At 41.0% G+C, this 17,108-nt stretch overlaps 1 protein-coding gene across 1 annotated transcript in view; it reads left to right on the top strand.

Annotated features, from left to right (window-relative positions):
• LOC140718998 (ankyrin repeat and fibronectin type-III domain-containing protein 1-like) overlaps window positions 1-17,108 on the top strand; it is a 207,932-nt gene that overhangs the window by 176,050 nt on the left and 14,774 nt on the right. Inside the window, exons 9-11 of the mRNA XM_073033307.1 lie at window positions 3,790-3,889; window positions 6,317-6,449; window positions 9,656-9,775. Of these exons, the coding sequence (XP_072889408.1) occupies window positions 3,790-3,889; window positions 6,317-6,449; window positions 9,656-9,775 (353 nt within the window). The remainder of the gene's footprint in view (window positions 1-3,789; window positions 3,890-6,316; window positions 6,450-9,655; window positions 9,776-17,108) is intronic.

Raw genomic sequence — 17,108 nt, 5'->3', positions numbered from 1 at the left:
GTCAGTGGTTGTTGTTTACCTGGATCTTCAGAAGGCCTTTGACAATGTGCTGCACGTGAGGCTGCCAGACAAAATAAGAGCTCATGGTATTACAGGAAAGATACCAGATGGACAGAAGATTGACTGACTGGCAGGAAGTCAAGAGTGAGAAAAAGGGGCCTTGTCTGGTTGGCTGCTGGTGACTAGTGGTGTGCCGCAGAGGTCGGTGTTGGGATCACTTTTTACATTGTATGATTTGGATGACAGAATTGAAGGCTTTGTGGCCAAGTTTACGGACGGTGCAAAGATAGGTAGAGGGGCAGATATTGTTGAGGAAGCAGGGAGTCTGCAGAAGAATTTGGACAGATTAGGAGAATGGACAAAGAAGTGTCAAATGCAGTATAATGTAGGGAAGTGTGTGGAATCCAGGGAAATCTGGCTAATTAGATACACAATGGGCTTGATAGAAAGCAGAGGTGATGGTGGAAGGTTGCTTCTTGGACTTGAGGCTCGTGACCTCAGGGGCTCAGGGACCTATTGTCTGTTATCTATATCAACAATTTGGATAAGAATGTGCAAGATTTAAGATTGTTTAATGTCATTTCCTGTACACAAGTGTAAATGAGAACAAAATAATTGTTTCCCCGGATCTGATGCAGCACCAAAAACAACACAATTAGATAAAGAAAACAATAATAAAAAAACACAATAAATATAAATACATAATATAGCTTATACAGTATACATAGATTGTTTATATGTCCATAAAGTGATGCTAGACACAGGAGTGCCTGTAAATAAGGTGACTGACAGGAAATGATAAAGTAATGGTGGTGGGGTGGGGGGCGTGGAGGGGTGGGTTAGTGGGTGGAGGTGTTGATCAGCCTTACTTCTTGGGCAAAGTAACTGTTTTGAATCTGGTGGTCCTGGCGTGTATGCTTCATAGCCTCCTCCCTGATGGAGCTAGGTAAACAATCCAAGAGAAGGATGGGTAGGTTTCACTCGACAAAAGACAAGTAGTACTGTGTTTGACTACAAGCTGCTGCAGCATTACAGATTCTAGGTCTTGGGCTTTTTTTTTGTATGACTATATTTTACTGACATATGTGCTTGCTCTTTTATATGTTCTATATGTGCCTTGTGCTGTGTATTACTGCGTTTTGCACATTGGCCCTGGAGTAATGTCTTTCGTTTGGCTGTATCCATGGGTATTCGTGTATGGTTGAATGACAATTAAACTTGAACTTGAAAGAGAAATAGAGTTAATCTTTTAACCCAAAGAAGACTAGGAAGGAGTCAAAGTAAGTTTGATAAGTCTTGGCAAAGGGTGATTACTTCTGATAAAGTAAAACCAGGGCGACAAATTGGGATAAGCTGTAAATGAGGTTATCTGTGTTTTTAATTTGTTTTCACTTTTGATATTGATATTGGAATTGATTTATTATTGCCACGTGTAGCAAGGTGCAGTGAAAAACTTGTCTTGTGTACTGTTCATACAGATCAAATCGTTACACTGTGCATTGAGCTAGCAATAACAATGCAGAATAAAATGTAAAAGCTACCAAAAAAAGTGCAGTGCAGGTAAACAATAAAGTGCAAGATCGTAACAAGGTAGATTATGAGTCCAAGAACCCATCGTATCATACATGAGGTCCATTCAAAAGTCTGATAACTTTTGGACAGAAGCTGTCTCTGAGCCTATTGGCAGGTGCTTTCAGGCTTCTGGGAGAGAAGGAATTAGGGAATGTCCAGGGTGGATGGGGTTTTTGATTATGCTAGTTACTTTACTGAGGCAGCAGGAATCCGTGGAGTCAGTAGAGGGAAGGCTGTCATGTACTGAGTTTCTTGTTGTCATGTACAGAGCAATTTCAATACCAAGTAATTATGGATCAGACAGAATGCTTTCTATGTTGCATCAATAAAAATTAGTAATGGGATGGGAATATAGCAAAATCTTTAACTACCTCTGGAGGCAGAGGCATTGTTGAGCTTTCTTGGCCATAACATCAATGTGGTTGGATCAGGGTAGGCTCTTGGTGATGACAGTTCCCTCTAAACTCCATGGGTGCACAGTAACTGAACTACTCCCACTCACATACCCTTTGTTGCTGCACAGCTAGAATTTTTTATATAATGTCATATAATTTTGAAATTATGTTAATGTCATTTTGAAATCTATGTTAATATAACTGTAAAATACCTTGTAATTAATTGTGTTAATGAATATAATCTATAAAATCTTCTAAATAATAGACATACCATAACCTTTATTTTGAAACATCTTAGAGTTTCAACATATTTACATTCAGTGTTTCAACTTACAATACTGTTATGAATTGTAAGAATAAACACAGAATGGAAGTCAGTAGCTCATTTTTAATAAACTGCTGACCCGCTGAATGCCGAGATTATAATATGCATATTATTTAAAAAATATTTAAAGTGCTGTGCAGTTTTCAGGCCAAATAAAAAAATCCTGTTCAAAGCAGTGATTGTTCTGCATACCTGTAAACAATATTACCTGTAAACCACCCTCATCTTGAAATCAATGGTCAGCTCTTTTGTTGATATTGAAGGAAAGATTGTTGTCATGACATCATATTACTAATCTCTCTATCTTCTTCCTGTATCTGACTCATCATTACTTGAGATGCATACCACTATGATAGTATCATCTAGAAGCTTGTAAATAGAGCTAGATCTAGAGCTAGATTCAAGTAGAATCTGGCCACACAGTAATGAGTATACAGGAAGTAGAGTAGAGGGGTGAGGACACAATCTTGTGGAGCAGCAGTGTTTTGAAATTTGAAGGACGTGCTTCTGCCTGTCCTTACTGATTGAAGTTGAGGATCCAGTTGCACATGGACCATTGACTTTCTGATGAACAGACCACATTCAGTAACGATAGGCATCCTTGATAGAACATAGAATAGTACAGCACATTACAGGCCCTTCAGCCCACAATGTTGTGCTGACCCTCAAACCCTGCCTCATATATAACCCCCCACCTTAAATTCCTCCATATACCTGTCTAGTAGTCTCTTAAACTTCACTAGTGTATCTGCCTCCACCACTGACTCAGGCAGTGCATTCCACGCACCAATCACTCTCTGAGTGAAAAACCCTTCCTCTAATATCCCCCTTGAACTTCCCTCCCCTTAACTTAAAGCCATATCCTCTTGTACTGAGCAGTGGTGCCCTGGGGAAGAGGTGCTGGCTGTCCACTCTGTCTATTCCTCTTAATATCTTGTACATCTCTATCATGTCTCCTCTCATCCTGCTTCTCTCCAAAGGGTAAAGCCCTAGCTCCCTTAATCTCTGATCATAATCCATACCCTCTAAACCAGGCAGCATCCTGGTAAATCTCCTCTGTACCCTTTCCAATGCTTCCACATCCTTCCTATAGTGAGGCGACCAGAACTGAACACAGTACTTCAAGTGTGGCCTAACTAGAGTTTTATAGAGCTGCATCATTACATCGCATCTCTTAAACTCTATCCCTCGACTTATGAAAGCTAACACCCCATTAGCTTTCTTAACTACCCTATCTACCTGTGAGGCAACTTTCAGGGATCTGTGGACATGTACCCCCAGATCCCTCTGCTCCTCCACACTACCAAGTATCCTGCTTGGTATCCTGCTTGATATTCAATATATTCCTGATCCCTGGATTCAATAGCCCTTGTAGCTGCCAATCCTGTTCCTAACCATATGTTCAGACCCCATCCTGAAGGAGATTGGCTATCATGACTATGTTGAATGAGTACTGACAATAACTCCCATGCCAATTTTATTGATGTTTTCTTCCAGAAGCTTCCAAGGTTCATGTGCCTAGTAAGAGGCTCTTGGTCTCTCGAAGTCTCAAGTACCTTTTCCAAAATACAAGCAAATTTGTCAAGAATTTACAGAGGTGAGTATGGTTGCTACTTGCCTCTGGAGCCAGGTTGATGCAAGATGAATGTTCGGAATCAGGAAATGAAGCTCAGAACTGTATGGGTCAGAATGCTGGATCGAGGGCTGGGGGAGATACTTAGCAGGTTGAGGGCTCAGGCAAACAGATATTGGGAGAAGGGACACTAAATTATCATCTGCAGTCAATTCTTAAAGAAATACAAAGCATCTGCTTCAATTGATTCCCTGGGGTTTGCCATCAGTAAGAACTGCATTGAGGTTGACATAAGCACATTTTCCAGAAAAATTCTCTCATTTAAAAAATTAAATGAAGGATGTTCCTCCTGTTGCTGTGAGGCGAATTTAAAAAAGAACCCAGGGGGTGCAATTTTAACTCAAACTGTCAGGGTATAATCTTCTCAATGCAGAGGAACATGGAGTAGGATATAAAACCAGGGTTTTATTCTAAATTCCATGTGATAGCTGCCCGGTGTTTCAAGTTAATGTGACCTATGTGAGTTCAACTAGTGAATGTATTTAAGGCCTGAATTTACTCAAGGGGTTTCTGGTCACTGACCAAAGTAAGGATTAGACCAAGAAAGATTGGAACAAGCAGTGGTCCAGAGGGAACCTCTGCTGTGCTGTACTTTCTTCTGTTTGAAAGACATGATGTCTCTGAAACACCTTCTATTACTACAGTATTGCATTTATTGGATGATGTTATTTACCTTTAACAATTACATGTTCAGTGTTCAGCTTGTTACCTATGGCAAGTCTGGTGCCTGAGGTAGAAAGCTTATTATTTCTATTGAAACTAGAACAACTGTAAAACAGCTTTTTTTAGGTAACAGAGCACTGATCCCCCACACATGGTAAATTCTAGGTACACCTGAAATTGTAGCTGAACCATCCTAGCCTGGTATCTGAGTTAATGTTGGATCATTTCATGGGGTGAAGGTAGTCTATGTGTTGGAGTAAATTTGTCCAGACAAGCTAGAAGCAGACCCACATTTCAAATGGTCCATAAATGTGGACACCTTTACTGGGCTTCCTGGTGACTCATGACTCACTGATGAAGAGCCAATCTCATTCACACCAGACCTGAGCTGGAGTCCAGGATTTGGTGGGAGGTGGTTGGTATGTGGAATTTACAAGCCAGAACTATTTGAGAGGAACAAAGGTTATCTCTGTTGTGGGGTGGCAGAGATCAAATCTAAATTGGTGATTGTGAGAGAAGGATTAGGTAGAAAATTGAGATATGGACTGGAGAGGAATGGCGTGAGGAGGGAAATGAACAAGAAGGAATGAGTAGTCTGGACAATGATTCAGAGGAAGGAGTAAACTAACAAAGGAAGGGGTAAATGGCTGATGTGATTAGCAAGCAATAGTACTTTTGAGAAGATGGGGTAGTCAGGAAGGAGAAAGATGACAATTGTATGGAAGTGGAGACTGGGGAGGAGGGGTGTTTGGATTGGAAATATTGGGTAGGGTGGCTGATTGACAAGTGGATTGATCAGTGAAGTCACTCTGGGAGTGACTGGTACATAATCAATGGGTGGACCATATGATAAGTAAAGAGGTGGCAATCAAGAAGTAGGTAAAACTAGACACCAAAATTCAGGTTCCAATATTCCAGGCTCTGCATCAGGAACAGGCCAGATTATCTGATCGGAAGTCCACCTGTGACTCATCTATAGTTTGCGAAGTTCCCCGGTTATTCTTTACTGAGATCCGGGGCCCTGACAAATTCTGCCCATCGTCAGAGCGTGAGGCAGGTCACATCTCTAAACCCCGTGTTGCACTGCTGAAGCGAATGGTTAAACCCACAGAACTGGAGTGAAGAAGGTAAGTCATTCTGATTCAAAAAGACTGCCTAAGAAGAAGTAGGTAGCAATGTTGTTGTTGCCTTCCTCCTGAGTTTATTCTGTTGATTCCAAATGGATACATTTCGGAGGCAAATCACAAAGCACTGACATTATTGTGTATCTTGTGTAATGCTACTTAGCAAAGATGAAATTCTAGAAAATATTTTTTTCTTAGTTTCAAAATGGAATATACTGGAAAGCATCTGTGGAGAGAAAATCAAATTAAATATTCTATAGTTTGCTATGTGAACCTGAAGCATTAATTTTGAACCTTTCTCCATAGATGCTGCTTGATATGGTGAGCAATTCCCTGTTTTTATTCAGTAATTCCAGTAAGATTCCAGTATATTTGTTCTTCATAGCTCCTGATCCAATCCCAAGCCCACAAGCATCTGCCTTGTTGGTCCTTCGGCCCAATTTCACTACCTGTGAAACTGACATGGAATCAGTGAATGAGGTCAGCTAGAGGACAGGCTTATTCTCAAATCCAGTGTCAAGTACTGGATGGTGCTCCTCTTTGATTGCCCAGTTGTGTATCTGATCTGACTGAGAAACAGTTTTAACTCATTTTTATTTTTCAGGGGAGTGTATTTAGCTGCCATTTTCTTCTACAAGGAGAACGTTCTGGTGACAAGCGAAGACCAGCTTCCGATTGTTGAGATTGACAGCTGCTGTTCAGGCTCCGACATGCAAGAATTCCTCTGGTTCTCCAAGGTACAACAATGCTTTCTCACTTCTCAGGAACGTAAGGTGGGACGATTTCTCTGTGGCAGTGTATCAGGGCATAGGGGTCTTTCACCACCCACACACTGAACATATATTAAATCTTTTGTTAAATTAGAGTACTGCGTTAGCTTAGCATCTACACTTCATTTTCTACTACAAAATAATCCATCATCTTTAAATACACAATTTAAGTGAATTAGTAAATAACTAGATGGTAAATTAATTTATTAATTAGAATTTTTATTAAATCTGTGCACTGATTTATAACCTAGACATCAACGATTCTGCCAGTTTTAGAAATAAATTAGTGCTCACAATAAATAAACTTTGTTAAAAGAATAAGTGGTTTATCAAGACTTAAGAATATGAGAAGTTGTGGAGACTCTATGGATCTCTGTGCTGTGGGAAATGACTCTCTCTGGAGTTACTTACTTCAGGAAGTATTTGTCAGAGACAACCTGACATATATAAGGAGTTAAGAATCTCAGGATAGTTCAGTGACATACATAAAGAGATACAACAATGGAAATATCAACCTCTTATCCAGGATTCAGGACATCTTCAAAGAACAATACTCAAAAAAGACAGCATCCATCATTATGGACCTCCATCACCGAGGTCATGACTTGTTTTCATTGCCACCATCAGGAAGAAGATACAGAAGCCTGAAAGCACATATTCAATGATTCAGGAATAGCTTCTTCCCCTCTACCATCCAATTTCTGAATGGACATTGAACCCATGAACACTACCTCACTACTTTTTTTTTATTTTTGCACCACTTACTTAATTTAACTAATATTTATATACTTGCTGTAATTCAAAATTTTTGTCTGTCATTATTTATTGCATTGCACTGCTGCTGCAGCAAAGACAATAAATTTCACAACATATGCCACTGATATTAAACCTGATTCTGATTCTCCCAGGTTCCATCCCTCACATACACACTAGGGGCAATTTAGAGTGGCTAATTAATCTTCTAACTGGTATGTCTTTGGGTTGTGGGAGGAAACATGAGCACCCAGATGAAATCCACATGGTAACAGAACATGTAAATTCCACACAGCAAGCACAGTTGATCAGGATTAAGCCCGAGGCCCTGTGAAGCAGTTGCCCTTTCAGCTGCACCACTGAGCCACCCCAACCAAGAAAATGCTGGATGTGGGAAATTAAGTATGGTTGTCAGTGAGCAGGGAATGGGAAACTGTGCAGGAGATAAGGAAAAAGGTTCCATAGGTAGTGGAGTGTCAGATGGAAATAACTTTTATGTTCATGCACTGAAATCCCAGACTTACAGAAATGTTGGCAGCTCCCGTAGCACCAATTCCAAAGAGGTCAACATAACCACAGCTGTGTATTACTGTACTAGTATTGGCTGATCTAGACTGTTAATCCAGCCACGTGAGTTTGAATCCCTCAAAGTTTCTAGGGAATTTACATAAGTAACTGAATTAATCCAGAATAAGAAGTTGGTCTCAGTAATGGTGAACACTAAACAATTGGATTATCTCAAAATCCGATTTTGTTTGCTTTATGTCCTATTTGGAAGGAAATCTGCATTGCTTTCCAGGGCGAGAGATGTACCTGTTTCTGAATCTTTTTTTTTTTAGTTCAGGAATAACTAGGGCTAGACAGTGTTGAACTACCTTCAAAGTTTGTAGGAGGCTTAAAATAAGAGAGTCTTTCGTAGAAGGACTCTGAACCCTCTCTTCAGTTCAAGAGTGATTGGAGGCAGACAACAAATGCCAGTCTTGGCAGTGATCGACATCCCATGATGAATAAAACAAATAAAGGCATGGATGGAAGTGTCAACAGTAGATGAATGAGGCGGATGCAGGTCATGATAAGGATGGTGAGAGGAAATGAGAACTACTGGCTAGTTGATATGACTCCAGTATTTGGTTAACACTCTTCAAATTAGTTAAGTGATACTACTGGGTGTGGTGTATTCAAACTTCCAGAAAGCCTTGGTTGTGAAGCCACACAAGATAATAAAGAGTAAAATTAGATCGTACGGGAATATGGGTAATATACTGGAATGGGTTGAGTATTAGTTAACAGACAAAAATAAAGAATAAATCATTCTTACTTCGGGGGTGGTGGGGGTGATATAGCCAGTCTAAGGGTACAGGCAAGGACCAGGCAGATGGAACATATAATGTGGAAAAATGTGAGTCCTTAGTGGAAGAAGTAAAAAAGTAAAGGATATTTAAATAGTGAGAGTTTGAAAAGTATTGCTGTTCAGAGAGACCCCGTGTCCTTACCCATGGATTTCTGTATACTAATTGCTTATACAATCTCAAAACATTCTGACAGGTTTGTTAATTGCTTGCTAATACAGCAAGTAATTATAAAGGCAAAGAGTAAATTGCCTTTATGGAAAGGATTTGAGTACAAAGATGGAGCCTCTTCCTTCAATTATAAAGGGCCCTGGTGAGATGGCATTTGCCTTTATTGGCTGAGATATTGAATATAAAAGCAGGGAAGAATTGCTGGAACTGTGTAAACTGTGCAACTAGAGTGTGTGTGTACAGTTCTGGTGACCACACTACAAATAATATGTGGTAGCACTTGAGAGGATGCAAGGCAGAATTCTTGTCTGGAGGAGATGCTGGTAATACTGTGTTGTTTTCTTTGTAACCAAGGTGATGTGTGAGTAAAATGAGAGGCTCTGGTAGGGTGAACAGAATGGATCTTCTCTCTCAGGAGAGAGGTCAACAACCAGGGGTAATTGGTAGAAAGATCAGAAAGAAGTCAAGCAAAATAAATTGTACTCAGCTAATGGTGGAGACTGAAACCTGCACCACATTTAACCAGAACCTAGATGAGCACTGGAAGAGTCATGAGCTGTAGGGCTTCTTGATAGGGAACTGGGCCGTCTATTTTTCTTCAACATTGACACAATGGGCAGAAATGCCTCCTTTCTGTCCTGCATGCCTCCATGATTCAAATGGTCACCAAGAATGTGTGAACTATCTTTCCCACTTCAGAGGGCTGGAACCTGAGGTAAGAAAATGGAGTTATGCAAAGGCTAGGGCCAATGGTGAGAGACAAGGGTTGGGCCCAGTGTGAGAGAGTTGAGTCATGCAAGTCTGGGGCCAGTGGTGAGAGAATGGAGTTATGTAAGGGCTCCAGCCTGTGGCTTGCCCTTCCTGGTGTTTAATTGATTGTGTTTTTTTCTCTCTCTCCAGATCTCATGTATGTGGAGGGACATCCAGTGGCTGCAGCAGGGAATGAATTCCACACTCTCTTCTTCCTCCTCGGTGCTGCAGACCAGGCAGAAGATGTTAGTAGCAGTGTCCCAGCTCCAGGTATGAACCTTCTCCACTCAACTGAAAGCAACATATCCCCGGCATCAGGATCTCATCAGGGAGCAAGCTTTGGGCTTTAAATTCTCTGTCCATTTGTACATTTGAAGGCAAATTTAATTCTTATGTGGTTTTCTGCGTACTCACGTAATTTACAACATTGCATAGCAAGAATGGACATTCAGAAATTCGCAAGACAATCAAATATGGTTCAATCTTTGACAAATTACTATGCTTCCTTGCAATGTAGGTGACCAGTCAGCCCATCAAGTCTATACAGTTCACAGAATAGTCACATTCTCCCAATTTTTCCATTTTATTCTCCCCACATTCCCACCCTACCTGTTCTCAAGGCAATTTACTGTGACCAAAGAAACTACCAACCCATACATCTTGAGATGTGAGAGAGAACTGGAAAGCCCAAAGGAAATCCATGTGGTCAAAGAAAGAATGTACAAACTCTACATGTTTCATGTTTTGTGAAGAAGTAGTCAATGAGATAAATGAAGGGAAATGAATAAATAAAACCCCTATATTAGTAGCAACAAGTACAAGAACAGGGAAGTCATGTTGAACCTTTACGAAACACTGGTTCAGGCACACCTGGAGTATTGTGCGCATTCCTGGATGCAAGGCCCTAGGGAAAGTGTAGAGGCTTCAGAAAGGGTGCAAAAGAAATTTACTGGAGTATTTCCAGGGCTGAAATGTTATTTCATTTAGCTGTAAAAATATGTATGGTTGAATGACAATGACAAGCTGAACTTGAACATGAACTGACAGACCTCAGTAATATGGATGCACTGGAGGAATTGTGTTGTTCTCCATGAAAAAGGAGAGTTTGCAAGAAAATCTGATAGAGGTGTTTAAAATCATGAAGAGTAGATAGAAAGAAACAGTTTTCATTGGTGTAAATTCATAGAATGAAGATATTGGCAAAAGAAATACAAACATTGTCAGCATTTAAGCGATAGCTGGCTGTTGTGTTGTGGCATCCGCACCAGACTTCAAGGCTTGTGGTGCCGGGTTCAAATCTGGCCAGCTTCTTGTATGCTTACCATCCATGATGGGTTGAATGTCAAACTAGCAACTCGACCTTTTAAGAACAGACAAAGGCTAAAGAAACGTCAAGGTTGCCGCCCGATGCACCACAAGGCACGGAGAGAATCAACAACTACAATTTAAGTAATGAATAGTTGGGGCTTGGAATACAGTGCCGGGGGAGAGTGGCAGTTCAGTTGGAGGAGCTGCAAGGTAAGAAAGCTAGAAGGAGAAGGTGCAGGGCTTAGTTGGAGCTGGTACAGATCAATGGGCCAAATAGCCTCTTCTTGAGTGTGACATTTCTATAATTCTGTGAAGCACAAGTAAGTTACAGTTTTCACCTCAGGAATGGTTAACATCTTGAATATTGGGAAGTGTTGTATTTCCTAGATAGCATGTGATATTGGTATGAGAAGCCAGGGAATGTTGGTAGTTTACCATATTTTACAGAGGGAGTAGCACCTTTGAAGTGGTGAAAGGGGAGCAGAGGGAGTATTAGACAATAGACAATAGGTACAGAAGTAGACCATTCGGCCCTTCGAGCCTGCACCGCCATTTTGAGATCATGGCTAATCAACTACTATCAATACCCGGTTCCTGCCTTGTCCCCATATCTCTTGATTCCCCTATCCATAAGATACCTATCTAGCTCCTTCTTGAAAGCATCCAGAGAATTGGCCTCCACTACCTTCCAAGGCAGTGCATTCCAGACCCCCACAACTCTCTGGGAGAAGAAGTTTTTCCTTAACTCTGTCCTAAATGACCTACCCCTTATTCTCAAACCATGCCCTCTGGTACTGGACTCTCCCAGCATCTGGAACATATTTCCTGCCTCTATCTTGTCCAATCCCTTAATAATCTTATATGTTTCAATCAGATCCCCTCTCAATCTCCTTAATTCCAGCGCATACAAGCCCAGTCTCTCTAACCTCTCTGCGTAAGACAGTCCAGACATCCCAGGAATTAACCTCGTGAATCTACGCTGCACTTCCTCTACAACCAGGATGTCCTTCCTTAACCCTGGAGACCAAAACTGTACACAATACTCCAGGTGTGGTCTCCCCAGGGCTCTGTACAAATGCAAGAGGATTTCCTTGCTCTTGTACTCAATTCCCTTTGTAATAAAGGCCAACATTCCATTAGCCTTCTTCACTGCCTGCTGCACTTGCTCATTCACCTTCAGTGACTGATGAACAAGGACTCCTAGATCTCTTTGTATTTCTCCCTTACCTAACTCTACACCGTTCAGATAATAATCTGCCTTCCTGTTCTTACTCCCAAAGTGGATAACCTCACACTTATTCACATTAAACGTCATCTGCCAAGTATCTGCCCACTCACCCAGCCTATCCAAGTCACCCTGAATTCTCCTAACATCCTCATCACATGTCACATTGCCACCCAGCTTAGTATCATCAGCAAATTTGCTGATGTTATTTTCAATGCCTTCATCCAAATCGTTGACGTAAATTATAAACAGCTGTGGTCCCAATACCAAGCCCTGTGGCACCCCACTAGTCACCACCTGCCATTCCGAGAAACACCCATTCACCGCTACCCTTTGCTTTCTATCTGCCATCCAGTTTTATATCCATGTCAATGTCTTCCCCCGATGCCCTGAGCTTTGATTTTACCCACCAATCTCCTATGTGGGACCTTATCAAATGCCTTCTGAAAATCGAGGTACACTACATCCACTGGATCTCCCCCGTCTAACTTCCTGGTTACATCCTCGAAAAACTCCAACAGATTAGTCAAGCATGATTTACCCTTGGTAAATCCATGCTGGCTCGGCCCAATCCTATCACTGCTATCTAGATATGCCACTATTTCATCCTTAATAATGGACTCTAGCATCTTACCCACCACCGATGTCAGGCTGACAGGTCGATAGTTCTCTGTTTTCTCCCTCCCTCCTTTCTTAAAAAGTGGGATAACATTAGCCATTCTCCAATCCTCAGGAACTGATCCTGAATCTAAGGAACATTGGAAAATGATTACCAATACATCCGCAATTTCCAGGGCCACCTCCTTTAGACCCCTAGGATGCAGACCATCTGGACCTGGGGATTTGTCAGCCTTCAGTCCCATCAGTCTACTCATCACCATTTCCTTCCTAATGTCAATCTGTTTCATTTCCTCTGTTACCCTATGTCCTTGGCCCATCCATACATCTGGGAGATTGCTTGTGTCTTCCTTGGTGAAAACAGATCTAAAGTACTCATTAAATTCTTCTGCCATTTCTCTGTTTCCCATAACAATTTCACCCAATTCATTCTTCAAGGGCCCAACATTGTTCTAAACTATCTTCTTTCTCTTCACATACCTAAAAAAGCTTTTGCTATCTTCCTTTATATTCCTGGCTAGCTTGCGTTCTACCTCATTTTTTCTCCCCGTATTGTCTTTTTAGTTAAGTTCTGTTGTTCCTTAAAAACTTCCCAAACATCTGTCCTCCCACTCACCTTAGCTCTGTCATACTTCCTTTTTTTTAATGCTATGCAATCTCTGACTTCCTTTGTCAACCACTGTGGCCCCTTTACCCCCTTTGAATCCTTCCTTCTCTGGGGGATGAACTGATTTTGCACCTTGTGCATTATTCCCAAGAATACCTGCCATTGCTGTTCCACTGTCTTTTCTACTAGGCTATCCGTCCAGTCAACTTTGGCCAGCTCCTCCCTCATGGCTCCATATTTTCCCTGTTCAACTGCAACACTGACACCTCCGAGCTGCCCTTATCCTTCTCAAATTGCAGATAAAAACATCATATTATGATCACTACCTCTTAATGGCTCCTTTACTGCAAGATCGCTTATCAAATCCTGTTCATTACATAACACTAAATCCAGAATAGTCTTGTCCCTGGTCGGCTCTCGTACAAGCTGTTCCAAGAATGCATCCCGTAGGCACTCTACAAACTCCCTATCCTGGGGTCCAGCACCAACCTGATTCTCCCAGTTCACCTGCATGTTGAAATCCCCCATAACTACTGCGACATTACCTTTGCCACATGCCAATGTTAACTCCCTATTCAACTTGCACCCAATATCCATGCTACTGTTTGGTGGCCTGTAGACAACACCCATTTGGGTCCTTTTGCCCTTACTGTTCTTCAGTTCTGTCCACACAGACTCTACTTCTCCTGACCCTATGTCCCCCCTTGCAAAGGACATAGCTGAGGGTGAAACTAAAAATGTGGAAGCTGATGGAAAGGAAGTTCTGGTCATGGATGTTGAAGGAAAGGGTGAGGTTTCTGTGAGATAGAACAGACATAGATGAGGACCCTACCAATTGTGATGGAGAGGAATCAGTAGTTCTGCTTCCAATGTGATTTCATTTTGAGAAACAAAGTGCAGATTGGGTGCTTTGCCATTTTAATTCTCCTTCCCACTCCCACTCAACTTTTCTGTCAGTGGCCTCCTGCTGTGTAACAAGACCCAGCATAAGCTTGACACATAACACCACATCTTCCGTCTCAGCCGTCTTTGGATCAAAACTGAATTCTCCAGCTTTAGATAATTGACTTTTTCTTTCTGTCTGCATCAGAACTGGACATTTTTGCCAGTTATCTTACTGTGATTTGGCTCAGTTTTTCTCTCTCTAATAATATAGTCTGGCCTGTCTGCCATATCCCACAGCCCCACAACTAGCAGCACATAACACCATAAAAGAAATATTGTCTGCCTCGAAATGCACATTAACCCAGTTGGTCCCATCCTATTAGAGATATCTCCTTTAATCTAACTACTACTGTCGCACTTCTCTACAACTGAAAACTAAACTATTTTCTCTCTTTCCCAGTTCTAACAAAGGGTCCCAGTCCTGAAACATTAACTCTGAGTTTCTCTCCGTAGATGCTGCCAGACCTGTTGAGTGTATTTTCTGTTTTTATTTAAGGTTTCCAACATGCATGATATTTACCTATTTATATATCTTTGATGTATTTGGAGCTGCAACAAGTAAATAGGCCCTTCCAGCCCAACAAGCTCACTTACACCCATGACCAGTTAACCCACTAATCCATATGTCTTTGGAATTGGGAGGAAACCAGTGCACCCAAGAAAACCCACATGGTCAAGGTCGAGGGGAGAACTTACAAACTCCTTATGGATGGTGGCAGAATTGAAACTGGGTTGCTGATTCTTTAATACTGTTTTGCTACCAGGATGCCGCAAATTAACATGAATTAATTTCACGTTTCACATGAATTAAATTTGGATTGTTGTAATGAAATCTGTCTAGTGGGATGAACAGCCTCCTTTGGTAAATATCAATAATTCTGCTTTTAAGTAAATGTACAGTTTACTTTTATCTAATTTATGAATTTCCCTGTGATTCCCATGATGCTGTAGCACCACCCCATGTCATGCAGGAGAACTGCAGTCCTCATTCTGAACCATTGAATTGTGAAATTAAACAGATAGTACTGTTGAGCAGGTCAGACAACCTCTGTGGAGAAAGAGTTAAGTTTTCAGGTCACTGTCCTTCATTCAGAACTAGCAATAGTTAGAGATAAGGTGAGTTATAAGTTGCAAAGAAAGGAGAGGAATAAAGAAGAGAACAAAGAAAGGTCTTGTTAAGTCAAAAGAGAGGAGAGGTGGTGATACAGAGGACAAAGGGGAAGAAAAAGTTAAAAGGGAGCCTTGGAGAAGTTGGTAAAATAATCAGAATAATTATCTGATCTTAACAGATAAGAAAAGTGATAAATGCCTGAAATGTGAAAATACCTGAAGGCTGAAACATGTTGAGTTGGGAAAGCTGGGTGATTCATTGTCACAAGGTGCAGTGACTTCCCTTTAGTTTAAATTGAACATCTGTCAAAATGTGCAGAAAGCTTATGACAGAGAGGTCATATCAGGTCTGAGGTGGAGAATTAAAGTCACAGACAACAGAAAGCTTGGGGTCACATTTCCAGGCTGAATAGAAATGTTGAACGAAGCTGAAATACTGGTTTCCCCAGTGATGGGAGTGCTGTACATTAAATTGGAAGTATTTTCTAGACACTGCATGATGGGAAAAGAAGAGGTAACAGAACAGGTGTGTGATTGTATGGAAAATTGCTGTAGAATTTCTCATGTTTTCTTATGGATTATAAGAAGCTCGTTTTATCCATCAGGTCAATGTCAGCTCTCAGTGTATTCCTATCATCTCATCTCCCCACTTATTTCCCTGAAACCCATTCTCTCTAACCTCCCCCCTCCACCCCTTCCCTGCCATCCATTATATTTGGAGTAATTTACAATGGTCAATTAACCTGCCTACTGGAACTTCTTTGGGATATTAGAAGAAAATAGGATACCCAGGAAATTCATGCGATCGCAGGAAAAATGTCTAAATTCCACAAAGCATCAGAGGTCAGGATCAAACAAAATTGCTGGAGTTATGAGGCAGCAGTTCCAAGTCTTGTAATGCTTTGCCACGTTGAGGAGAAAGAAGAGTGAACCAGAGTGCAGAAGAGAATATAACCCCTTCAGAATGTTGAAAAGGGATGAAAGGGAAAGATGTGCCAATATTAGTATTGTGATAGTTAACAGAAGTAAATAACTACATTTCGAGACTTTGGGATAAATTGAGATTTATCATCCTGTGTCTATAATCCTTAGGACAAATTCCCATCATTCTAGCCTAAGACTAACTCCAATCGTATATCCCACAGACTTACAACATGTATAAAAACATTTCCTTTCCTCTACATCACTTTGGTCTCATATCAGTGTCCCCATTTTCAGTCCAGTACTTACTCAGTTAACATTCTTATGAATGTACACAAGTTATGTTGAGATGTATCTATGTGTTGCACTCTGTAAATCTTGTTTTTTTTTCTTCTGAATAAAATTATTGTAAAAAGAAAAGAAAACATTCTTATGACCTTATGCATTTGAGCTTGTACTTTTAAGGTTGGGTATGCCCAAAAGTCTTGTTTCTCTGTATGCAGGGCATATTCCTCACCATTCTTTAACCGTTACTCGTTGTTTATCCTGCCATTTTATCACTAGCTCCTTGTAAGCTCTTTCATCTCCAAAAAGGTTTACTCCAACTATTAGGATGCATGTCTGATGGTTTACAGTTTGTTGGTTGATTCTACAGTCCAGAATGTTTCCAGCATTAGAGATATCAGCAGGGTGTGGTTTTGACAGATGGGCATGGGTCTGACAGTTAGTTCAAAGGTGAGGCACCACTCAAGCCCTGGATTCAGACTCCCATTCACCTGCCCTCCTGCCAATGAAGGTCATCCACTCAAAATTAAAACGTTAGACAGAAAAGTTACCCAGTTATAAATGGAGATGAGCTAAAGTTGTGC

Source organism: Hemitrygon akajei, chromosome 31, assembly GCF_048418815.1.
Source record: "Hemitrygon akajei chromosome 31, sHemAka1.3, whole genome shotgun sequence".
NCBI classification, from domain to species: domain Eukaryota; kingdom Metazoa; phylum Chordata; class Chondrichthyes; order Myliobatiformes; family Dasyatidae; genus Hemitrygon; species Hemitrygon akajei.
The sequence above is the reverse complement of the archived record's forward strand: the minus strand, read 5'-3'. Positions and strand labels throughout refer to the sequence as shown.